Genomic DNA, 24213 nt, shown 5'->3' with positions numbered 1-24213 from the left:
AGTAGCACTAGAGGCACAAAGGGCAGTGCGGAATACATCCCATGACTCATTCAGAGTTCCAAGCAAGAAAAGAGGAGTTACTTCCTCTCCAAAGGTGATATCCTGCGAAGTCAGGTTCTTCAGTATAGCATGGAACTGGCTCAAGTGAGCAGACATAGTCGCATTATCCTTCATGCGCAGATCCATAAGCTGCTTCAACCAGTACATCTGACTCGCAAGACTTTTCTTATCATAAAGATTCTTGATCTTATTCCATAGATCCCATGCACTCTGTGCTTCCTCAAATACATTATAATGTACCTGTTCAGTGAGAGACAATACAATCGTGGACTTGCATAGCTCATCAAGTTCAAGCCAGTCGTCAATGTCCATAGTTTCAGGCTGCTCCCCACTCAACCGAAGTGGCTTAATCTGAGATTTCTGCACCAAAACCTGCCATATTTGACTCTTCCAGTAAGAGTAGTTGGTACCATCCAACTTTGTAATGTTAAAGATGGCACTATCATGCGAAGATGACGCCATTATGCAGGCTGGAAATGCCCAAACAGTCCAAAACTGCTTGCTGTTTTACTGCAGAAACTGCCCAAAAATGACCAAAACGGGGTCCAAAGGGTGAGCAAAGTGTGCCAAAAGTTGCTGCCCACTTAGTACTAGGTGCGGTACACCAAATCAGGATATTTCAGCATGAAAAGTACACCTCAGTCCACCAATAACTGCTTGCTGTAATAAATTGCAGGTATGCAGTCTAGAGAGCAAACTGTCCCAAAATAGGATCCAATGTCAAGCAAACAATGCTAGGTCCAAAGCCGGCATGAAACGGACATAAGCAAGGCCAATGACAGTGAAAAGAACATGAGCTCAACACCAAGCATGTCAAAATAACATCTGCCAGTGAAAGGCACACCCCCAGACACTCTAGGCAAAGTGTTCCTGTAATTGCCAAAACCTGACACAAATAGGTATCTGCTCAAAGAGAAAGATCCAAATATGAGACTCAGCTCATAAGCATCCTGTGAACCAAGAGTACATCAATGCATATCCATAAAGATCGGAGTATGATCCCAAAGTCTCAATGTGTATGTAGCTGCTCAAGACATAAACTGCTCCAAATACATGTAAGTGCTCCAATAGCATGCAACTGTCAAAGGTCAAGAAAGCATGTAAAATGCTCCCACTGGCACAAAAGGCGTACAAAGCGAGCTTAGAAGCTCAAACAACCCAAGAGAAAGCACCAGTGATAAGTGACCCTGTCAATGCATCAAGTGCATCCGAGAGAGCATGACATACATGAAGCACCAGTCGTATTAACCATGAAGCAATACATAAGCCCAAATAAGCTCTCGGTCAACTCAATGACATCCAAATAGCAACCAAGATCAGTGATCAAGTAAGCCGGGAATGCTCAAATACATCCAAATCCAAGCTCCAAATGTCGGTATGGCATACACGAACCAAATAGCATATGTCACGAACCAAAGCATGTAATGCAAAAGCCTAACTGTCAAGCAGAGACATGAGGCATAGGCGGTCCACGAGCATGCCGAGTCGGTCCAAATGCCAGTGAAGACGGAGCTAATGCGAAGCTCAAAAGCATCCCATAATCTCATACATATGCTCCAAGTCGTCCCCAAATGTCAGAGATATCATGCCAAAGCTCAAAGCATACATCCGGTATCGGTAGGTAAGTGCCAAAGCATGTAAAGTACCTTCAGCCCACTGTTATTCCAGCATGTATTTACTGTTCTAAACAGTAGATTTCAGCCCCAAATTCAAGCCAAAATCATGGTCAAACCAAATGCATACATCCCCAATACATCCGGGTAGGAAGTAGACCGCATACGGGCATCAAACAAGGTAACCGGAGTAGAGTATAAGCATTAAATGCCAATGCCAAGTGTGGCTGCCCTGTTTCCAGCACTATATGACAGTAAATAACAGTCCCAAATCAGCCAATATTTCAAGCCAAAATCATGGCATAATCATGTGCATACATTCCCAAGGCACTAGGCATCATGTAGACCGCATACGGGCATCAAATAGCACAACCGGAATGGAGTATAAGCAACAAATGCTAATGCCAATGGTGCTGCCCTATTTTCAGCCTGTTATGACAGTTTATGACAGTCCCAAATCTGAAGAAATCAGCCCCGAAAGATCAAGACCAATACCCAAAGCTTGAACGACATCAAACATGAAGTCTATAGCCCTCTTGATCAAGGTAGAGAGCAAGAAGCAATGGCCAAGTGTGGAGCTGAAGTAGATGAGTGCTCACAGCCTGGAAAAAATGATGCAATCTGCCCTGTTGGTGCTGAACTTGCTGTTGCTCCACATGGGCTGAAAAGGGGGTAATGGGGGGCTCAATGATGGCCCAAGGTAGGCACATACCAAGCCATGAAGGCCCAATGCAAAGGGGAGGGAAGATATGAGCTATGGAGCTCAAGAAGAGTGGCTGCCCTTTGTTCCTGCCCTGTTTCAATCTGAGAATACACTCAAATGCCTGCAAATGCTGAAGCAATACCTCAAGGGCAAGGCCCTGATGAAGCTCAAGAAGGCCAGGATGGAGCTCGGGAAGCCGGGGAGAGTCGGGAGCTCAAGAGGTCGGCTATGGCTGCCGGGATGGAGACCCAATGCGTGAAGCCAGTCGATGCGAAGGTCGGGAAGCACCGAGTCGAGCTCGAGCAAGAGAATGCCAAGCTCTGATACCAGTTGAAAGGTGAGAAGGATCGAAGCTTGCACGCGAGCTATGGCGGGAGAGCAAGAGCAAGAAAGAGAGAGACAAGAAATGGGAACTCCAACAGTCACAATGTGTGACCGGGCCTTCCTTTATTCAAACTGTCACTAAAAGAATAAAGAATAAAGTGACGTGACGGGCGCCCGCCACCTGCAGTGTGCAGTGGCGGGTACTGTCAGTGTAGTAATACACGGGGCGGCACGGCGGAGGCGCCTTTACCCCCAACATTTTGGGGAGATAGTCATTTGTGTATTTTCTTGCAGCTAAAATGTGGAGTTTAATAGAGTGAATAAAGTTAATGTGTGAAAGATGAAAGAAGTGGCAAGGCAATAGGGAGGGCATGTTACTAAATCCACAAGGACATCAACGATTCGAAGAAACATAAAGGCAGCTTCAAGTTCTCTGGAGTTTAAACACGTCGAGACCAAGATGAATGAGTTGATGGAATTGCTAATGAGTTTATCCACAAGTGTCGATCATGTGCTTGCCATTTACTCTGTAGAGTTGCATGAACAAGCTAAAGGTTTGTATGGTCTTGTGTGCGAGACAAAGCACACCCAGAGTGTTCTTCAATAAGTCTCGAGTGGTTTGGGTGGTGAAGTGAGGGAACTTTCAACAATTGTCTCTGAGACAAGTAGGTTGATGAATTTGTTGCTAAATGATATGTGGGCATCGTTTTGGGGGCTTGGAGATGACCATGAGCCTGTGATTTGCTAGAGGGGTTGTCGAGTACCGTTCTTGCAGTTTCAAATGAATGTTAATAGGTTTAATGCCTTGCTATAGCAATTGAGTCGTCAAATGAATGGTCACAATTGAGGAGGACTTGCTCAGATGAGGCTTATGATCTATTATTGTCTCGTTTATATCTTATTTTAAAGTGCTTAGGCCAGTGATTTTTTGTGATGATGTGTGCTTCCTTTTTGTAAAGCTTATATTGGTTTTAATGTAATGATGTGATACCTCTTTCTTGAGGTTTGATCTATATAAAGAATTATCATGTCTTGCAATGTGGATACAACTTTATTGATTTTTGTAGTGTAATGCATGCGAGAGTAATATTCTCCAATTGTAATGTTTGAATATTCACCTCTCTCTCTCTCTCTCTCTCTCTCTCTCTCTCTCTCTCTCTCTCTCTCTCTCTCTCTCTCTCTCTCTCTCTCTCTCTCTCTCTCTCTCTCTCTCTCTCTCTCTCTCTCTCTCTCTCTCTCTCTCTCACACACACACACACACACATTTGGATGAAGGTTATGATCTATTGTTGTCTCGCTTATGTTATTTTGAAGTGCTTGGGCCACTGCTTTTTTTGTGATAATGTGTGCTTTCTTTTTTTGTAACGACACTAAATTGAGTAAAATGTATTGGGTGCCTACAATGTGGTGTGATGTCTCTTAATATTTGATTTGTATAAAGAATTATCATTATCATGTCAAACAATGTGGATATAACTTTATTCATTTTTGCGGTGTAATGCATGTAAGTAATATTGTCTAATTGTATGGTCTAATTATAATGTTTGAGTATTCATCTCTCTCTCTCTCTCCAAAATTTGGTTCAATTTATTTGGGGAGCTTCAGTCTATGATACATTTTTCTCTCTTTAAAGAGTTTGTAAACATTGATCGCATTTATAATTCTATGTATGTGTCCATTGTCTCTTTGTTGATGTTTGATCTATAGATAGACTTATTATGTCTTGCAATCTAGAGAGAAAACTTCATTGATTTTTGCAATGTAGTGTGTATCAAAGAGTAATATTCTCTGTAAAATACTTGGATATGGGCATGTCTCTGTCTCTATCTCTGTCTCTGTCTTTGTCTCTCTCCAATATTAGTTTCAATGTCTAGGAACTCGCTATGGATTGGAAGAATGTGCATTATTTCTCTTTTGAAGAGTTTGTAAATATTAAATAAATTTTTATTTTTAAGTATATCGCCTCTTTCTTGAGGTTTGATCTACAGAAAGACTTATTATGTCTTGCAATCTACAGAGAAGAGTTCACTGATTTAAGAATCCTAACGTTTTAGGTATATTGCACATTCATGTTGAAGAGTGATGTTTGAGTTTGAGTTATAGGCTTTGGGGAATCACTTGCCAGTTAGATATAGTTCTTTTTCGTCTATCTTTGGATTAGATATCTAATTGTATAGAACATATAAAAATATATGATGATTCTAATTTTGACTACTATTATTCCTTACGCGTAGGAGGATTGTGCTGATTTAAATTGCTATAGTATTTTGGATTATGTAATTCTAGATTGATTCTACTTTTAAGTCTTTTTGAAAATACTAATCCCAATCAAGTCTCTCCTTGAAAGAATGCATGGGCTCTCTTGATGTGCAGGCTTTGTGAGAATCCAAACAATATGGGATTTTCGCATCGAACAACTAGCAGGGATTATGTGTTACGTATTCATAGGCATAGACTTAACTCTACACGACATAAATGATGACAGGTTGCTAGGCTTAGGGCTCAAATGGCAAAACATGACCCGAGGAGGCACAAAGAGATGTATTCTACCATAGTTGAGTGTCAAAATGTTTTGCAAGGAGAGGCTCTAAATCATGGTAGCTTGATTTATGAGGGACTTCACAGTTTGATTGAGCAACAATTTGCTAATGATTATAATTGTGATGCTAAAAATCACCAAAATCTAGGAAATCCTATGATTAATGAGTCACATGTCAATAATGCTCCAACTTTTAGTCCTCAAAATGGAGGTTTTTGCTCCATTTTACATGCTTTGCCTACAATGGATATTCGTCCTGTGACTACAATATTGCTATTTCAAGACCCGATTGTGCATTTCATAGGGAGTCTTTCTGAGATGTATGAGCGATGTTCAGCTAAATTGTGGAGATGTGAGGCTCAAGTGCAAGGGTCAGTTTTGTTTGGTAAACATTGTTGTCAAAATGGAAAAGTAATGTTGCCACCGTTGCAATATCCACCACATCTATTGCATGATTTGTTACATGGTATGCATCCTCAAAGTAGAGTATTTTAAAATAATATACGAGCATATAATAGTGCTCTTGCATTTGTGTCACTTGGTGCCAATGTTGATGAGCTTTTGTCTTTTGTGGAAAATTCTTATACCTTTAGAGTGCATGGCTCCATTTATCATCGCATAGGCCCTTTGATTCCTAATGTGCAACGACAGGAAAGGCCAAGATTTGCACAACTTTATGTTTATGATACTAAGCATGAGTTATCTAATCGATTGGATGTTATGCCTAATTTATTGCCAAATTTGCTTGGGGAGCTTCAGTCTATGATGCATCAACACAATGCATATGCACAAGCTTTTAGATCTGTGGGTATGCAATTGCAAAACAATCCCTTGCATAATTTGAGAATGACTATTTTTGGGGTTCAACATGTTAATAGACAATACTCAGCTCCAGTGGCAACTGAGGTTGCGGCTATCGTGCCAGGACAAGGTGATGAGAATACTCTTGATCATCGAGACATACATGTTTATTGTTGAGATGGATGATGTATTGCTATTTCAAACTTGCATAGGGCATATATGCCAATACTATACGTTCTTCTTTTTCCTATGGGTGATGATGGTTGGCATGTAAAGGTACCTTATAGTGGTGTTAATGTTCCAATTAATATACATGGATTGTCTAATAAGGACTGTGCTACTTAGATGCAATTTTATGCATTTTGACTACAAGTGCGTGACGACACTGAGGTGTGCATATTGCAAGGTAGTCGATTGTTGGAACAATTTATTGTTGATGCTTATTGTAGTATAGAGCAATGTAGGTTGGCTTGGTATCGTTAGAATCAATCGGTTTTACGCTATGAAGTTTATAATGAAAGGGAGCGATGGATCGAAGGTTGGACTCGAGAGCTATGATGGGAGAGCAAGAGCAAGAAAGGGAGAGACTAGAAATGGGAACTCCAACAGTCACAATGTGTGACTGGGCCTTCCTTTATTCAATTTGTCACTAAAGGAATAAAGAATAAAGTGACAATGATGGGCGCTCGCCACTTGCAGTGTGCAGTGGCGGTGCCTGTCAGTGTAGTAATACACGGGCGGCTAGGCAGAGGCACCTTTACCCCCAACAGCCTCCCACTTAAAGGCAAATCTGTCCCAGTGAGGAGTGAAAAGAAAAAGAAAAAAGACAGTACAACATGTACACATGTTCAACAGGATGAGGAAAGATGTCATCTCATCCCACACCCATCAACCTCCTGAGAAAGGCAAAGCGCTTTGTAGAGAGGCTTTTCGTGAGTAGATCTACAGGATTCTGGTCAGTCGAGATCTTGACAAAATCAACAAACTTGTCCTCAACGACCCCACGTATGAAGTGATACCTCACCTCAATGTGTTTCGTCTTCGCATGGAAGACCGAATTTTTGGCTAACTGAATAGCACTCATAGAATCCGAATGCAGTGTAAGGATAGTATCAATACCAAGGTCAGCAACTAAACGACCCAACCAAATGGCCTCCTTGCAAGCCTTAGTGGCTGCAACATACTCAGCCTCTATAGTAGAAAGGACCATGTATTTCTGCACCCTGGACATCCAAGAAAAAGCACCTCCAGCATAGGTGAATACATAGCCACAAGTGGACTTCCTACTATGTACATGTCTTGCATAATCAACGTCATTGTACCCCACGACTCATGTATCCTGCAGTCCAAACTTTCCATGAAAAATCATCTATGAACGTAACAAAATACTTTGCACCACCCGTAGACTGACAAGGCATGGGTCCATAAACATCTGAATGTACCAATGCCAAGGGCTCACTCATGTGTGGCCTACCAGACTTCTTATGCGTAGACCTAGTCTGCCTGCCATAAAGACAATGCTCACTTGAATCAAAACATGCATAGTCAAGGGGCAGTAAGTACTGCAAACCAGAAAGCATTTTTATTTCCTTCAAAGACATATGGCCCAAATAGGCATGCCAAAGAGATACATGTGGGATAGAACCCACATACAAAACATGATCAAGGGAAGAAGCTGATACAATCAAGGGGTAGAGACTGCCAGCCTTGGCACCTCTCGCAATCACAAGTCTGCCACGAGTGATCTCCCATACAGAGTCTCCAAAACATACATGATATCTTGCGTCATCAAGCTATCCAGCTGACATGAGACTGTGTGTCAAAGCATGTACATGACGTACATCCTGCATAACAAAACTGCTGCCAGAAGGAAATTGCAGCCTAACATCAACAATGCCCACAATATCAAGAGAGTTGGCATCACCCAAGTGCACATTACCCGAAATAGTACGGTATAAATGAAACCACTCTCGGCAAGGTGTCACATGAAAGGAGGCACCTAAGTCCAAGAGCCAACACTGCGCATACATAGAGTGTATCTCTGTCATCTGCAAAGCACTAGAAGAAGTTGTAAGGATATAATCATCATCATCAACATCCTCAAGTTGCATAACATTGATCTCTTCAATTTTAACACTAGACTTTGCAGGCACTATGCTGTGATCAGAAGACTTATCCTGCACTTTGTCTTTCCCCTTATCTTTGCACCTTTCATTGCACAATTCATGGCATTGTGGCCTAATATGGCCCTTTTTTCCACAATGGTGACAACTAACATCTGCATTCCTGCCACGAGATTTTCTATGTGACTTTCCACGAGACTTGGACCGAGATTTCTGAGAATCCCGTCCACGACCACTACCACTGCCATGCTTTCCATATCCATCATTCCTGCCTCTAACTGTCATAGCATGAGACACACAAGAGGCATCCAAATTCTTACGGTTAATCTCTTCCTGCAGAAGAGCACTCTCAACATCAGATAATTTCAAGGTAGCAGTAGAGGCACATAATGCAGTGCGGAATACATCCCATGACTTATTAAGAGTACCAAGCAAGAAAAGAGGAGTGGCATCCTCTGCAAAAGTGATGTCCTGCGAAGTCAAGTTCTTGAGTATAGCATGGAATTGGCTCAAGTGAGCAGACATAGTCACATTCTCCTTCATGCGTAGATCCATAAGCTGCTTCAGCCAATACATCTGACTCGCTGGACTTTTCTTGTCATAGAGATTTTTTATCTTTTCCCATAACTGCCATGCACTCTGTTCTTCCTCAAAGACATTATAGTGAACATGCTCTGTGAGAGACAATACAATAGTGGACTTGTATAACTCATCAAGCTCAAGCGATTCCTCATCTGGCATAGTTGTAAGCGGATCCCCGCTTAACCTCAAAGGTTTGATCTGCAATTTCTGCACCAACACTTGCCAAATCTAGCTCTTCCAATAAGAGTAATTCGTACCATCAAGCTTAGTGATGTTGAAAATAGCATGATCAGTGGACGAACTCGCCATAATGCAAGCTGGAAGACTGTAGACAGTTCAAAACTACTTGCTGTTTACTGCAGAAAATGACCAAAATTCACCAAAATCGAGGGAAAATGGCAAAGAAAGTGGAACCAAAGGTGCTTCCCGCCAAGTACTAGTGAAAGTACATCATTTTAGAGTGTTTCAGCATGAAAAATCCATATCAATCCATACATATATGCTTGCTGTAATAAATTTCATATTTCAGTAAAAGAGAGCTAACAGTGTCAAAATCGGATCTCAAGGCAATCAGATACTGCCAAGACCAAAGCCGGCATCATGCGAGCATAGCATAAGCATATGACAATCGATAAGCATGAATCCAACACCCAAGTATGTCATACAAACATCTGCCAGTGAGTAGGCACATCCCCCAATCAACGGGGCAAAGTGTTCCTACCACTACCAAAACTTGACACAAGTAGGTGTCAGTTCACAAAGATAGGGATCCAAAACTGAGACTTAGCTCATAAGCATACAGTGAGCCAAGACATATGATGTATCATCCCAAAAGGTAAGAAGTCCCAAAGTCTCAAGTGTTTGTAACTACTCAATAGCATGTAACGACTCAATGCATAAAAGTATCACCTGCTCAATGTCTGATAAGCATTCAAGAATGCTTCCACTAGCACAAAAGTTGTATGTACGAGCTCTAGAGCTCAAGCCAAGGCAAGACATTGTGCCAATGACATAAGTCCAAGACAATACATCAATAGTACATCCTGAACATGTAGGTGGTAAAGCATCCGTATGTAGCATCCGTCATCCAAGGTAGAGCTTCAATGAGAACTCAAGCTCAACGTATGCATAGGGTAATCAACCGTGACATGAGCATCAAGCCGTAGGCAACGGGTATGCATAAACCCAAGGAGCATCATTGTCAAAGCATATACCACTATCAAGCACGAACCATGTCAATGAGTGCGTAATGTCAAAGCTCTTCCAAAAGCATCCGGATTCAATGACAAGCTCAAAGTCATCCCTCGATGATCAATACATCATAGCATAACCCAAGACATACATCCAGAACCAATAGGCATATGTCAAAGCATGAAAGATAGCTTCAGCCCAAGAGTATTCAGCATGCATTTACTATTATAAACTGTGTATTTCCAGTCCCAAAATCAGGCCAAAATCATAGCATTACATGTAGCTTCAATCCCCCAATCAATCAGGATGCAATAGGCATCAAACCGGTTATGTAGTCATGCCCAAACAAGCATAGGCATACAAATACATGCTGTCTCAGACCTGAAATCTATTGCAAAAGATTTTGTCATCAGAATTTGGCAAATATGATATCACCATCGCGCTCGGAGCGTGCCAAAACCCCAACTTAGACTCTTACCTTGCCTGAATTGGGTTCTGAATGCCCGAGATATGACAAAAAGAGTGATTTTTGGGCCAGATTTTGAAACAAGCGCAAAAAAAAAGTGAGCTGGCTGGGGGGTCTATTGTCCCACATGTCAACAATGGGGCCCAAAGGGGGCACAAATGAGGGCCAAAGAAGGCCTACACCAAGCCTTAGCAAGCCTTGATAGGCTGGAAGCAAGATCCAGGTGAAGGAAGCTCCTAGAGGTGTGAGCTATGGCTGCCCACAACTTGTTTACAGCCTGTGAGACCTGAGAATTGAAGTAAATCCTAAAGAAAATGATCAAATATCTCTTATGTGATGCCCTGAAGGTGCCCAACAATGCCGAGAAGGTGCTTGGGAAGCCGGGGAGTGACGGGAGCTCGAAGGAGTCGAATATGGCTGCCGGGAAGAAGACCCAATGCAAGTAGGGAGTCGATGGGATGCTGAGAATGCCATGAATCAAGCTCAAGAGTCGGAAAGAAAAGCTCTGATACCAGTTGAAAGGGAGCGACGGATCGAAGGTTGGACTTGAGAGCTATGGCGGGAGAGCAAGAGTAAGAAAGGGGGGAGAGACTAGAAATGGGAACTCCAACAGTCACAATTTGTGACGGGCCTTCCTTTATTCAAACTGTCACTAAAATAATAAAGAATAAAGTGACGATGATCGGCACCCGCCACCTGCAGTGTGCAGTGGCGGTGACTGTTAGTGTAGTAATATGCAGGCGGCTAGGCAGAGGCACCTTTACCCACAACATATAAGGGCTTAGTAGATATGATGGGAGTGATGGATGATGGGCTAGTGGAAATTATTGGTGCCTCTGTTGGTAAATGGGTGGTTTTGCCATCTTCTTTTACTGGTGGGCCAAGGCACATGTATCAGTTGTATCAGGATGCCATGGCTATAGTGTAGAGTAAGGGAAAACCTAATCTCTTTATAACAATGACATGTAATCCAAAGTGGTTAGAGATAACTAATGCTTTGTTGCATGGACAGACTGCTTACGATTGTCCTGATTTGACTACTCGAGTCTTCCATAAAAAACATGTTGATATGATGCATACATTGTTGAAAAAGAATCTATTTGGGAATGTTGTAGCCTATGTTAATGTGATTGAGTTTCAAAAGCGAGGGCTACTGCATTCTCATACTTTGCTAATTTTGGAGTACCCTTTTAAACCCTTTGAAGCATGCCATTATGATAGATTTGTTTATGCTAAGTTTCCTGATAAAGCAAAGTTTTCATCTTTGTTTGAAACTATCTTAAAATGCAATGTCCATGGTCCTTGCAGTGCAATGAATTCCAAGAGCCCTTGCATGCGCAATGGTCGATGCACAAAAAAAATTACCTCAGAGGTTTGTGAATGTAACAACTGTTGATAACTTTGGCTATCCTGTTTATAGAAGACGAGATGATGGAAAGATGGTCACAATAAAGGGTAATACTATTGATAATTGATGGATTGTTCCATACAATCCTTACTTGAGTAAAAAAATACAATGCACATATAAATGTTGAGGTATGCTCAGCAGTGGCAGAGTTGTTACGTATTTGTATAAGTATATATACAAGGGACATGATCGTGCAACTATTAAATTTTTTGTTGGAAACTCAGGGTTAAATGGTACGACCTTTTGTGAAGTGGATGAGATCAAGAGTTATTTAGATGCACGATATGTTTTTGCTTCGGAAGTGTATTGGTGAATATATGATTATGCATTGCACAATGAGAAGCCTGATATATAGCGATTGTAGGTGCACTTGCCTGATGAGAATTATGTGGTGTTTCAATATACAAACAATATATTAGATGTTATGTAGAATGAAGATATCAAGAAAACTACTCTTATGGAATGGTTTGTGTGCAATCGTATTCACCCAGAGGCTCGAGCTATTCGCTATCAAGACTTCTCGGTGTATTGGGTGTGGAATGCACAACAAAAGGTATGGACGAAAAGAAAGCATGAAATACGTGTGGTCAAATACACTTTGTGCCGCCCACATCTGGTGAGTGTTATTACTTGCAAATGCTCTTGACAGTGTCTCAAGGATGTCTTTTGATGATTTGCATATTGTTGGCAATGTGGTTTACAACACCTTTAAGGAAGCCTGCATTGCAAAGGGCATGCTAGAGGGAATGCTGTGTGCTTGGAAGAAGCTGCATCTGTACAAATTGTTTCCCAGTTACATGCTTTGTTTGTTGCAATTTTAGTCTTTTGTAAGCCTGCACAACCTGGTCAACTTTGGGATAGATTTATATCACCAATGGTAGAGGATATTTCGTATAAGTTACAGTTAGAGCATGTGCATATATCTTCTATAGTTCTATAACAAGGGGCATCAAACAGGGCTTTATTGCATCGTTAGGATCTTTTACGACATGGGCGCAGATTGTCTGACTTTGATGGATTGCTAGTACCTCATTGAACCGATTCTCAATTGTATGCTAACCCTCTTTTAGAATATGAATATGCATATGATATACTAGAGCAACGTAGAGTTTGTGTTTCTATGGAGGCAATGTTGAATGACAGACAGAGAGTTGCATATAATGCAATTATAGGTACTATTGGTGGAAACTTTAGGGATGTTTCTTTTTTTGGATGGTCCTGAAGGGTCTGGAAAGACATTTCTTTTACAAGTGTTTGCTTGCTAGGTTGTGCAATGATCGTCATATAGGATTAGCAACAACATCATCTGGCATTACTGCTTTGCTTCTATAGGGAGGTTGTACTGCTCACTCAAGGTTTAAAATTCCATTGGATCTATGTAATCGATCCACCTGTAATATTCCTGTTCAGAGCGATCTTGCTCAACTATTCAGACAGTCGAGCCTCATTTTGTGGGATGAGGCTCCCATGATGCACAAGTTTGCATTTGAAGCTATTGATAGAACTTTAAGAGTGTTATGAGCTGTGATGAACCATTTGGTGGAAAGCTCACTTTGCTTGGAGGTGATTTTAGGTAGATCTTGCCCGTCGTGATGAAGGGCTCTCGTGAAGATATTGTTAATGCGACACTATGTTACTCTCATTTATGGCAGTATGTTAAGGTGCTAAGGTTGTTTGGGAATATGAGGATGTCAACCACTGGTGGTATAATGGATAATGGATTTATTAGTTGGACTCAAGGGATAGGGGATGGAATGGGTACTATAGAGAATTGTGATAAGTTATATATTCCATCTAGCATGGTATTGAAAGGGCACTCTATCAAAACCTTGGATAATAATGTGTACGATGAAGTGTTCACGATGAGACTTTGGAGCATATTTCAACGAGTGTGCTATACTTGCAGCACGAAATATAGAGGTGGCTTCTTTGAATCATTGTGCATTGCAATCGATGCCAAGAGAAGTTATACAATACTATAGTGCGGATTCAATTGTAGAGACGAGTGATAGCTCATTTTTATACTCTGTAGAGTATTTAAATACACTAGATCTTGGAGGTGGATTTTCTCCCCATCTATTGCTGCTAAAGATGAATGCACCTATTATTTTGCTTAGGAACTTAAATCCAGCAAAAGGTTTGTGTAATGGTACACGGTTGATATGTAACACATTTAATAAAAAGGTGATAGATGCTAAGATAATAACAGGGACAAATGTAGGGAATGAGTTTTCATTCCTAGGATCACTTTTATTCCTAGACCCTTGTAATTTCCGTTTACTATGAGGCGGAGGAAATTTCCTGTTCAACTAGTGTTTGCTATGACAATCAATAAGTTGCAAGGCCAAACGTTGTCTATTGTTGGTCTTTACTTAAAGACACCAGTATTTTACACATGGACAACTGTATGTTGCATTTTCAAGGGTGAAATCCTCATGTGGTGTGAGGGTCTTACTGGATGAGGATGGAAGCATTGTGAATGTCATGATGAACATTGTGTACAAGGATGTACTTCAGAAGATCAGAAGATGCAATAAGGTGCATTGCTTTTTTGCATAGATGCATACAGAAGATGTATTTTTTGGAGGGTGGAATGATATGCATGCATTTTTGCAGAGATGTATCTGTTGAATTTTGATGGCTTTGTAGTCCTTGCTTGGCATATATGTAAAATGGCCTTTGTGCTGTATTTGATTGGCATATACTCGGTGGTAATTGAGTATATATTTCCTACATTGTATATAAGTGTTTGCTTGACTTTTGCAAAGGCCTACTCCAAGCTTGGGCTGGGCTATTATCCAGCTTTTGAGTATAAGAAGGAATTGCAATGTATTTTGTGCGCAATGATAATGTATGATATTATAAGAAGAATGCTTGCAAGGATCATTGAGCGTTTGTATGATGATGTTAATATAGAGATTTTACTTCCAGTTTTTATTGACGTGGTGCATTGTGGGCATACTCAATGTTTTTGAGTGCATATGGATGAAGTTGAGCAGGAAAGAGGTTTCAACGATCTCACACTGATAGAATACCAAGGGGGTGGCCGGTGTATGAAATTAAGGATCTCGGTTGTTTTGTGATGCTACATCAAGCTATGACAATGCCTACCGAGTGGTTTGCAAATATTAAGCCATGTATTGTTATTCTAATGTTAAGTAATCTTTGTCGATTGTTAGATGTGTTCATGTTTACGTTGTGGGATTTAAAAATTTTAGGTGCAAGAAAGAGAGGAAAGACTATCATGTCCCCTGTACCATCACCAGGACGAAGAATGGCAATGGGACTTAGTTCACTTGAGCATGCTATGTTGGAGAATGGAAAATTTCCCAGTGATTCCTCAAAGAAAATAAAGCTTCATTTTGGTTAGGCCCCATGGGAAGTTTTAACATTTTTATAGCATTTGGATGTAGATGAATAGGTGTAATCAAGAAGTGACACTTTATGGTTCGTTGATACTTAGATTTATGATACAAAGTTATTGGCTCTAGAGCAAGCTTTGGTTTTGGGCTTTGCTTCACTTGTCTGGATTGTTAATACTGCTGAGAGTCTATATTTGATGCTTGGATATGCTTAGACTTTGTGGTTCATTTCAGCGTAGCAATGTTCTTTTTTATTGTAACATCCAAGGATTATGTAGAGCTACTTCTAACTGTTGTGCAATGCAAGTATGGATGCAACTACAATATTGGTACATGGTCATTGCATGTATATACAAGTCTATGCACTCCTAGATGCATGCTTGGCCTTTTATACATGCGTGTATATGAGAGAGAGAGAGAGAGAGAGAGAGAGAGAGAGAGAGAGAGAGAGAGAGAGAGAGAGAGAGAGAGAGAGAGAGAGAGAGAGAGAGCATGAGTGAGTGAGTGTGAATAGAGAGGGGAGATGTGTAAAAGGGGTGAGAGATAGAGTAGAGGAAAGGGATAAAAGAGGGGAGGGAGAGAGAGGTGAGAAGGGGGGAGGGAGGAAGAGATAGAGGTTGTGGAGGGAGAAGAAAGATAACAAGGGAGGAGGGAGGGAATGAGGATGATAGATGTGAGAAATAGAGATGGGTAATAAATATACGAGAGAAGAGTTGCAAATGGAGAGGGGGGGATGAAGATGGGTAGGGAGAGGGAGGAAGAGGCAAAAAATAGTGAGAGAGATTCGGGATAGAGAGAATATAGTAAGCAAGTATATGGTTTCTTGCACTCAAGGATACAAAATATGCATTTTGTATGTGTTTTGTTTATGGTTTGGTGCAATGTTATTTCCAATTGCAACATCCGAGGATTGTATAGAGCTACTTCTAGATATCATGAAAAGTACATATGGGTAAAGTTTATAAGTTTGATGCATAAAAGGCATTGCATACATATGTGAGTCTCTATACACCTAGATGCAAATGCATATCTATCCTTTTTTGCATGTGTACATGAGAGAGAGAGAGAGAGAGAGAGAGAGAGAGAGAGAGAGAGAGAGAGAGAGAGAGAGAGAGAGAGAGAGAGAGAGAGTGTGTGTGTGTGAAAAGATAGGGAGAGATGTAAAAATTGTGTGGAAGAGGGGTCGCAAACAAAGGAGAGGCATAGAATAAGTGAGGGAGGAATACATTGTGGATATACTCAGCGTTTTTAAGTGCATATGGGTAAAACTGAACAGGATAAGAGGTTTTGATGATCTCATATTGATAGAGTACCAAGAGGGTGGGCGATGTATGAATCAAGCTATGACAAAGCCTACCGAGGGGTTTGTCGATGTTAGGCCAGGTATTGTCGTTTTAATGTTAAGTAGTCTTTGTTGGCTGTTAGATGTGTTTTTATTTAAGTTGTGGGCTTCTAAAATTTTAGGTGCAAGAAAGAGAGGAAAGACTATCGTGTCCCCTATACCATCAACAAGACGAAGAGTGGAGATGGGACTTGCCTCGCCTAGCCATGCTATATTGGAGAGTGAAAAATTTCCCAGTTATTTCTCAAAGAAAAGAAAGCTTCATTTTGGTTAGACCCTATGGGAAGTTTCAAAAATTTTGTAACATTTGAATCTAGATGCATAGGCACAATCAAGGAGCGACACTTTGCGGTTTGTTGATACTTGAATTTGTGGTGCAAGGTTATTGGCGCAGTCTCTAAAATAAACTTCGGTTTCGGGCTTTGCTTCACCTATGTGGGTTATTAATACTGAGAGTTTGCATGTAATGCTTGGACAAACTTAAACTTTGTGGTGTGGTTCATACATATTTCATTTGTGGTTCGTTTCACCGTAGCAATGTTATTTCTCATTGTAGCATCCAAGGATCATCTAGAGCTACTTCTAATTGTTGTGCAGAGCAAGTATGGATACAAGTTTACAAGTTTGGTGCATGGTTATTGCATGTATATATGAGTCTATGTACTCCTTGATGCAAATGCGTATCTGGCCTTTTATACATATGTGTAAGAGAGAGAGAGAGAGAGAGAGAGAGAGAGAGAGAGAGAGAGAGAGAGAGAGTGATTGAGTGAGTGAGTGTGGATACAGAGGGGAGATGTGTAAAAAGGGTGAGAGATAGAGGGGTTGTAAGTAAAGGAGAGTAAAACATGTGATGTTTTTGTGATCACATTACCCACTGTGCGATAGGGAAGTGAAGCTGCCATGCTATCACTTCCATTGCATCCCTAAGTTTGTGTTACCTAATGAAGGTACTTAGTGAGTAGTGCAATGCCGATTTAAAAGTCAAGGGGGTAAATAGGTAAAATCAGGGCAAGCAGGCCTGCAAACCTTTGCAAATTTGCAAATGGAACGATGACGAGAATAGAGGAGGCACACCGCCATGGCTTTTGCTGCTGCTGTTGCTAGGGGTTTATGCAGGGAAAGCTGGCTTCTCGCCGGTCTTCTCCCGTGCAGGCAGCTCTCGTCTGCGGCCTCCACCCGCGGCCCCGCCAGGCATCGCGACCTTTCTGCCTTCCTCTCCAGCTCGTCCGACCCGAGGCTTGGCGCTTATCTCCCCCTGTTGGCTCCCTGGAGGCAAGCGCGCCCCCGCTTCCTGGCTACAGTTGTTGAAGGGCCTGATGGTTCGCAGGACTCGGCAGTCGAAGATGCTGGCAGCGGTGATGAAGAGTTGGACAATGGGGCTGATGCGGGAGAGGTCACCCCTGACCGGGAGCCTCTCAGTGCCAAGGAGATTGAGCAAGCTGCGGAGATTGGGTACCAAATCGTTGGGCGCGTCAAACCTGAAGAAATCCCGCCTTACAGGGCACCTAAGGCTTTTGCAATCGTGCAGGTCCTGCCCAAACTCATCGTGCAGTGCCACATCTGAAAGTACATTAGAATTGCACACATCTCAGACATAGTGTCATATGCTTATCTGCGAGTATAGAGTGAGCTCATATATCTTTAGCATTGGAAAGCACAAAAAAAATGCACACATCTCACACATGCTGTTCTTTGCATACCTATGAGCACAGGGCGAGCAAATATATCTTTATCAGTGCACATACTAAGAGACAGGCACATAGAAAAACGCCACACACAGAGAGAGAGAGAGAGAGAGAGAGAGAGAGAGAGAGAGAGAGAGAGAGAGAGAGAGAGAGAGAGAGAGAAAGAGAGAGATTTTTCAAAATTCTTCGTGAAAGTAGTATATTGTTTTCTTGTTTTGATGCTGTGTAGGTTGGTTCTCATCAATTCAAGATCTCACCTGGAGATTATATCTACACAGAAAAGCTGAAGCATGCTGATGTGAACGACAAGGTTAAAAGAGATCCAATTTTATTTTGAGCTCTGTTGGTAGTTTTTAAGCTACTTCTAACCTGAAATATCAATAAGTTGACACTGTGATCAAGAAGAGTTGTTTCAATACAGTACTAATTGGTTCGTTTTGTATAAGTGATATAAGTAGCATTGCTTGAACATATTCACATAGTATCCCTCTATATCTTTTCTTGTATCATTATCTGCCTTCAAATCCCATGCTGCAGCACGACACTGTACGATTGGAAATCAGTTGGACCTGACAGCCCGATACCAACTTTGTTGTTTGCTCTCTGCAAAAGTGCTTGGCGTCACTAGTTCAATACATGTCTTAGCTTGGAATCACTAGCTCAATGCAGATCCTGTGCTTGAACATACCCAGCCAACTCAGAATCTATGAGAATGCCCCCTCTTCAATCCCTGTATTTGTGTCAAGAAGAGGACTGCAGTGAGTTCTAGAAAGTTAAGAGCTACTTACATTTTCCCTACCCGTGCTTCAATATTGGGACAAAGTGCTGTACTCTTGTCCATATGTAAAGAGGATTGCTTAGGGAATGGACTGTTTGACAAATTTTGAGTCAGTGATCTATGTTAATACTTGTTCTGTTGTGGGTTGTGACGAGTCTCATCATCTCTTATGGTTCCTGGTTCTACAGCTATGTTTACTGAAGGTCTTGTTACTAGGCTCAAAGGCACAAACAATCATAGGAAGGCCTGTTGTACCAAAGGCTGCTGTTCATGCAGTGGTTGAAGAGCAGGTATGGTCTTAAGTCTTGTGCGTTTAGTGTTGTCTAAACAGTGATGGGAGGTTCTTATCATCTTTAGAACTTATATTGATTGGCAGCTTTTGGATGCCAAAGTTATCATTTTCAAAAAGAAGCGGAGGAAAAATTATCGTAGGCATAGAGGGCATCGACAGGTATGTTTAGAGTCGGAATTCTTTGCTGCAGAAGGCCTTCTACATTCTGGACTACTTACTTGTTGGAACAATCTTTCTGTCATATTGCAGTTGCTTCTTGCAATCTGCATATGCATGAATGCATCTAAGAATTCACTGCTTGATTTCAACTGAAATTTCTTGATAGCTCTCATTATTACTAGGGTTCACCCTATTTTGAGTTCCCATAAAGCTGTATGCTTGTGAACTTGGGTTGTGAAATTTCTTAAAGCTGTCTGTTTTACTTCATTTGCAAAAGCCATGATCTTCTTTTTATTTCTTAAGAAAAGAAAGATGCATTTACCTTGCCCTCTTCAGCTTCTGTAAGGCCTGTGCATTGGCAGGTTATTGTTTATAGTTTTGACAGGTCTTCAAGTGTAACTGTAGTTTTGACAGGTCTTCAAGTGTAACTGTGTATGCTAATTGTCTGTGGGAATCAACAGCATACAGGCATCTGATTTTTCAAATTTAAATGCTTTCCACAGGAACTGACCCGCCTGCGCATACTTGACATTAGAGGACTTGGAGAGGCTCGAAGCGCAAGGGTTGGGGCTTTGCAGCCATCATAATTTATGTTCTGGGTAGGTTTCGATGATGGAGTGCATCCTATATTGAGACTTTCTTTCATATGTATACTTGCGTTTGTCCTGTTTCTCAAAACTGGTCACTGAATATAATATCCTTTATTTCCAAGTGATGTTTCAATAAATGTGGGTCTGTATGGAGGTAATGGCAAAGTTTATTTAAGTTATTATGCATATGATAGGATTGATATGTTGGTATTGTCATTTTGGCTATGATGTAAGTAAGGCCGGACTGAATGTTGCCCCAGCCCCTCATAGCAAGCTGGCTGCCTGCAGGTAGCATCATGGTGCTAATACAACAAGGTATTTTAGCTGAGCCAAAAAGTCAATGTTTGTCAAGTGCAAAGTCTTTACTGATGTAGGATGTGTGAAATCTATGTTCTCTCATATTTGTAATGCGCATGCAGAAAATTGACACCCACTGTTAACAGAGAAGGGAAAGTGAAGGGGAGGGGCAGGGAGGAAAGAGAGGGAGTGTTCAAACCATTTATATAATGCACCATGCAAAATCTTGATGACAACTATTTACAGAGGAGAGGCAGGGAGGAAAGAGATAGAGGGCTCGAACCATATATGTAATGGGCCATGCAAAAACTTGACAACTATTTACAGAGGAGGGAGAGAATGCAGGTTTAGGGGCAGGGAGGGGAGAGAGGGGCTGGGATTCAGGTGGGAAACTTGTGAGTGATGTCTCAATAAATGTGGGTCTATATGGAGGTAACACTTGACATTGTTATTAATACGTCAGTTATTCTGCATATGATAGGATCAGTACGGTGACATTGTCATTTTGGCTATGATGAAAGTAAGGCCGGACTGAATGTTGCCACAGCGCATCATTGCAAGCTAGCTGCCTGCAGGTAGCATCATGGTGCTAATGCACAAGGTATTTTAGCTGAGCCAAAATGTCGAGTGGAATACACTCTTTTAAGTTTTAGTGCTTTTCTTTTGCTGATGCCAGACATCTGAATGCCTATATTAATCCATATTCGTAAGGCACATGCAAACAATTGACACCCACTATTTGCAGAGAAGGGAAAGTGAAGGGGAGGGGCAAGAGGGAGAGTTTGAACAACTACTTTTACACCATACGTGTAACACACAGAAACTTACAGACCACTATTTATAGAGGTGGAGAGTTCTGGGGAGGTGAAGGGGGAGCTAGGGGCTGGGATTCAGGTGGGAAACTTGCATGTGCAGGGGAGGGGTTGGGATTGTTACATCCTTGGATGTTAGACTTGCCTCCCAGCTATAGAGCCAAACGGGCCGCAAACTGGATCATGACCACATCTCAAGAGTTGGCATCCCATACCACCAGCCCACACCTTCCCATTGTATGGATGGGTTGGCTGACATAGTACTTGGCTGCCCTGACTTTGAAGTGTCCCTAGTGTGTTTGCTCTTAGTCACTTTATGACCACTTTGACCAATGGTGCTAGTGCTCATCCAGATTTCTTGGATGTGTCAGGGATTCAGCAGGAAATTTGCACACCAACTTTGAAAATCGAGGCGGTGATCTTGTAACAGCAAGCAGCTGAAGATGTAGGTAGCAGCACACACACAAGTAGACAGCAACCTGGGTGGTCTAGAAGTTTGCATTGCAAGTACCAACTTATATTCTAAATGAGCAAGGTAGTATGATTGAACTTATTATAGACGGTTTGACCTCACCATAAGCTTTTGATTGCACCCTTGATTTGGAGTCCTTTAGGACAGCCATCTTGCAGACAAATGATTGCAAGGTAGCCTCCTCACATTTGGTTTGGAATGCCACGCGCTAAGCTTGCTTCCTGGTCGTTTCTTGTGCGATCTTGCTCAGACTTTTTTCTTTCAAACAAATGTGCTTGTGATTGTTAGCAAGACTTGTCCCAAGCCTCATGCTCATGTGCTAGCTTAGTGAGCTCACTAGCTGTCAGTGCTATTGTAGCCTCAAGGAAGACTTCAGATGCTAGACCTTTTTGGCTGCTTTTTTTGCTAGCAAGGTCCAAAACATTCTCTTTGCGAGCAAGAGTTACGTATGACTTGGTGTTACAGTCTACCTAATTGGCTGTTCACTAAGTGCATGCATTAGACGTTCTTTTATGTTTTTGATTTATCATTGAGTTCTGTACAGGCTCACTTGAGTACCTTAGGCCTACATAGCATATGATGACGGTTAGCAACTAAGAGTATATGATAATAGTACAAGTAAATGAAATAGCACCAAATGATACATAGGTAATATCAAATGGCACTAAGAAACAGTATCTAGGAGCTAAGTAGTATGGGTCAAACAGTACCAAATTGAAGGTATGACATAACTGGAACCAAACAAAATAAAATGTACCAAACATAGTACTAAATATCATGACTTTAGAACCTATCTTAGAATATTTTGTTTTCATTGCTTCGGTGCAAATTGATCAACTTTGACCCCGTTGAAACTCCTAATGACCATTGTGTATGTTAAACCTTGTTTCTCAGCCTTAAATTCATGGAAACTTGAGCCTGTGCAGCATTGCATGTGGAAAGAGCAACAGACATTCTTGTGAATTTTTTTTCAAAAAGAATCACCCAAGTTCTTGTAATGTGTATTTCCAGGTTGTCTTTGTATTTTCTAGACATTTGTTTTATATTTTCCTCACCAGTAAGTTAATCTTTGCAGAGAACAAAAACTTGGACTACTGTTTCCAAGCGGGGGGAGAGTATAGCAACTACAAGCAGGAAAGCAATGGATGCCTGCAGCCAAGCTGGACTGTTGATTTTACATCTTAAATGTGGAAAGGAAATCTTTCAGCTTTTAACGGCAACCTAAAACAGGGTGCTGCTCTTCCCTTTTTTTATGGAATGCAAAATAAAATGCTGTCCAAGGCTGTGCCACATCAGCATGGCACCATCATATCAGTAGTGCAGTGACACGTGACCTACTTACAACGCCAATTGATTTGTATGGAGGCACAATAAAGTTTAGATATGACTGCCTACATGGAGCAATTTTTGTTGCAACAGGGAAGAGGGCCATGGTTTGAAGTTTTCCGAATATCATGGGGAACTGAGTTGTGTTGCTTCAAAACAGTTTTCTTCCTGTCAATCTGTTGAAGTCACTGCAAAGTTTAAGGGTGTTGTTTGCTTGTGAATGATCTTCAATCAAAAAATAATCATCTCTTTGCAATGCGACAATGAAATTGAGGCTGGTCTGAATGCTGCCCAAACCCATATCAATACATGGGCCTGGTGGCTTTGTGATGCCAAGCTATTAGGCTTTGTGATAACCATAACTAAATCTCTGCTACCTCGACTTTTGTTGCTAGAATATGTTTTATTGAACACCAGTGCAGAAGCCCCATCTCTGATTGTAATCAAACCTTATCTTGATGAGTTTTGTTGAATTCTTTCCCTCACTGTTGAAACAAGTTTTTCAAGAGGAACACACGAAACTTATTTGGATGAGACTTAACAAGTTGATCAGCCAATGGCTATAGTATTATATTAAACAAATCTCCTTCAAAAGAAAAGGAGGTTAACCTCTTCCACTTGAGCAGGTGGTTGAGACCACTGTTCACAAAAAACTGTCTTGTGTATTTCTCCTAGTTGGATTATTAATGTACTGGACGTCAAGTTTGTCTTGATGAAAACCAACTTTTGTTTGGACATTTTAGTTATAAAATTGGATGTTTTATCCTCAAAATCAATTCTAGTTTGTCTTGATGAAAACTGGCTATTTTTTGTGCATTTTGGTTATAAAACTGTCTATTTTTTCCTCCAAACTGGTTGCATTGTGTGCTCCTTGTTTTAGGATGGGAAAAAAGTGTTTTGTAAATGTTGGTTGAGCTTCTTTTCAATGAGATGCTAGAGAGGAAAGCAAATGTATAGATAGACTAGCTGATTTGTTCCCGAGTACATACTAGATTGTAGGATTATATTTTCCAATTCTTTGTTATGGTAGTGAATTGTTGCCCATTTATTGGATCAAAGGTTTACCTCGTACTCACCTTGTACTCTTGTAGGAAGGGCATTAATCTGGCCCCTTGTTCATAGAAATAAAGAGGGAATTTGGCCAAAGTATTTTGAACCTTAATTCTATGGATCATAGGTTGTCTACACCACAAAGCTTGTGTATGAGCATTGTTCAGAAGTGTGTATGTTTACAGATTAGTTACAGTGCACTGATAGCTCAGCTCTCAAGTTTCCAGCTACACTAGAT

General features: G+C 41.1%; 1 protein-coding gene across 3 annotated transcripts; it reads left to right on the top strand.

Annotated features, from left to right (window-relative positions):
• The first annotated feature begins 17481 nt into the window (after positions 1-17481).
• On the top strand, positions 17482-23697 carry LOC148013748 (large ribosomal subunit protein bL21m-like). Of its 3 annotated transcripts, XR_015688882.1 has the most exons (7): positions 17482-18042; positions 18429-18509; positions 19166-19267; positions 19354-19428; positions 19932-20027; positions 20797-20916; positions 22675-23697. XR_015688882.1 is itself a non-coding variant. In XM_087668142.1 (6 exons), the coding sequence occupies exons 1-5, from the start codon at positions 17593-17595 to the stop codon at positions 20013-20015; spliced, it is 792 nt and encodes a 263-aa protein (XP_087524268.1). In that variant the 5' UTR covers positions 17482-17592; the 3' UTR covers positions 20016-20027; positions 21499-21517. The 3 variants fall into 3 exon arrangements, 2 of the variants coding, with proteins under 2 accessions (XP_087524268.1, XP_087524267.1); XM_087668142.1 differs by lacking the exons at positions 20797-20916; positions 22675-23697 and adding an exon at positions 21499-21517; XM_087668141.1 differs by lacking the exon at positions 20797-20916 and having other exon boundaries at positions 17483-18042.
• The last annotated feature ends 516 nt before the right edge of the window (positions 23698-24213 follow it).

The sequence above is a fragment of the Lygodium microphyllum genome, chromosome 26 (genome assembly GCF_053477565.2).
Source record: "Lygodium microphyllum isolate KBCC chromosome 26, Lygodium_microphyllum_v1.1.10, whole genome shotgun sequence".
In the NCBI taxonomy this organism is placed as follows: Eukaryota; Viridiplantae; Streptophyta; class Polypodiopsida; order Schizaeales; family Lygodiaceae; genus Lygodium; species Lygodium microphyllum.
This window is presented reverse-complemented; position numbering and strand designations above follow the sequence as displayed.

Excerpts from the sequence above, each read along its gene's own strand:
- LOC148013748 (XM_087668141.1), top strand. The coding sequence starts at position 17,593 with ATGGCTTTTGCTGCTGCTGTTGCTAGGGGTTTATGCAGGGAAAGCTGG. Across the intron at positions 18,043-18,428 it reads AGGCTTTTGCAATCGTGCAG|GTTGGTTCTCATCAATTCAA; the intron begins GTCCTGCCCAAA and ends GATGCTGTGTAG. Across the intron at positions 19,429-19,931 it reads GGCATAGAGGGCATCGACAG|GAACTGACCCGCCTGCGCAT; the intron begins GTATGTTTAGAG and ends TGCTTTCCACAG.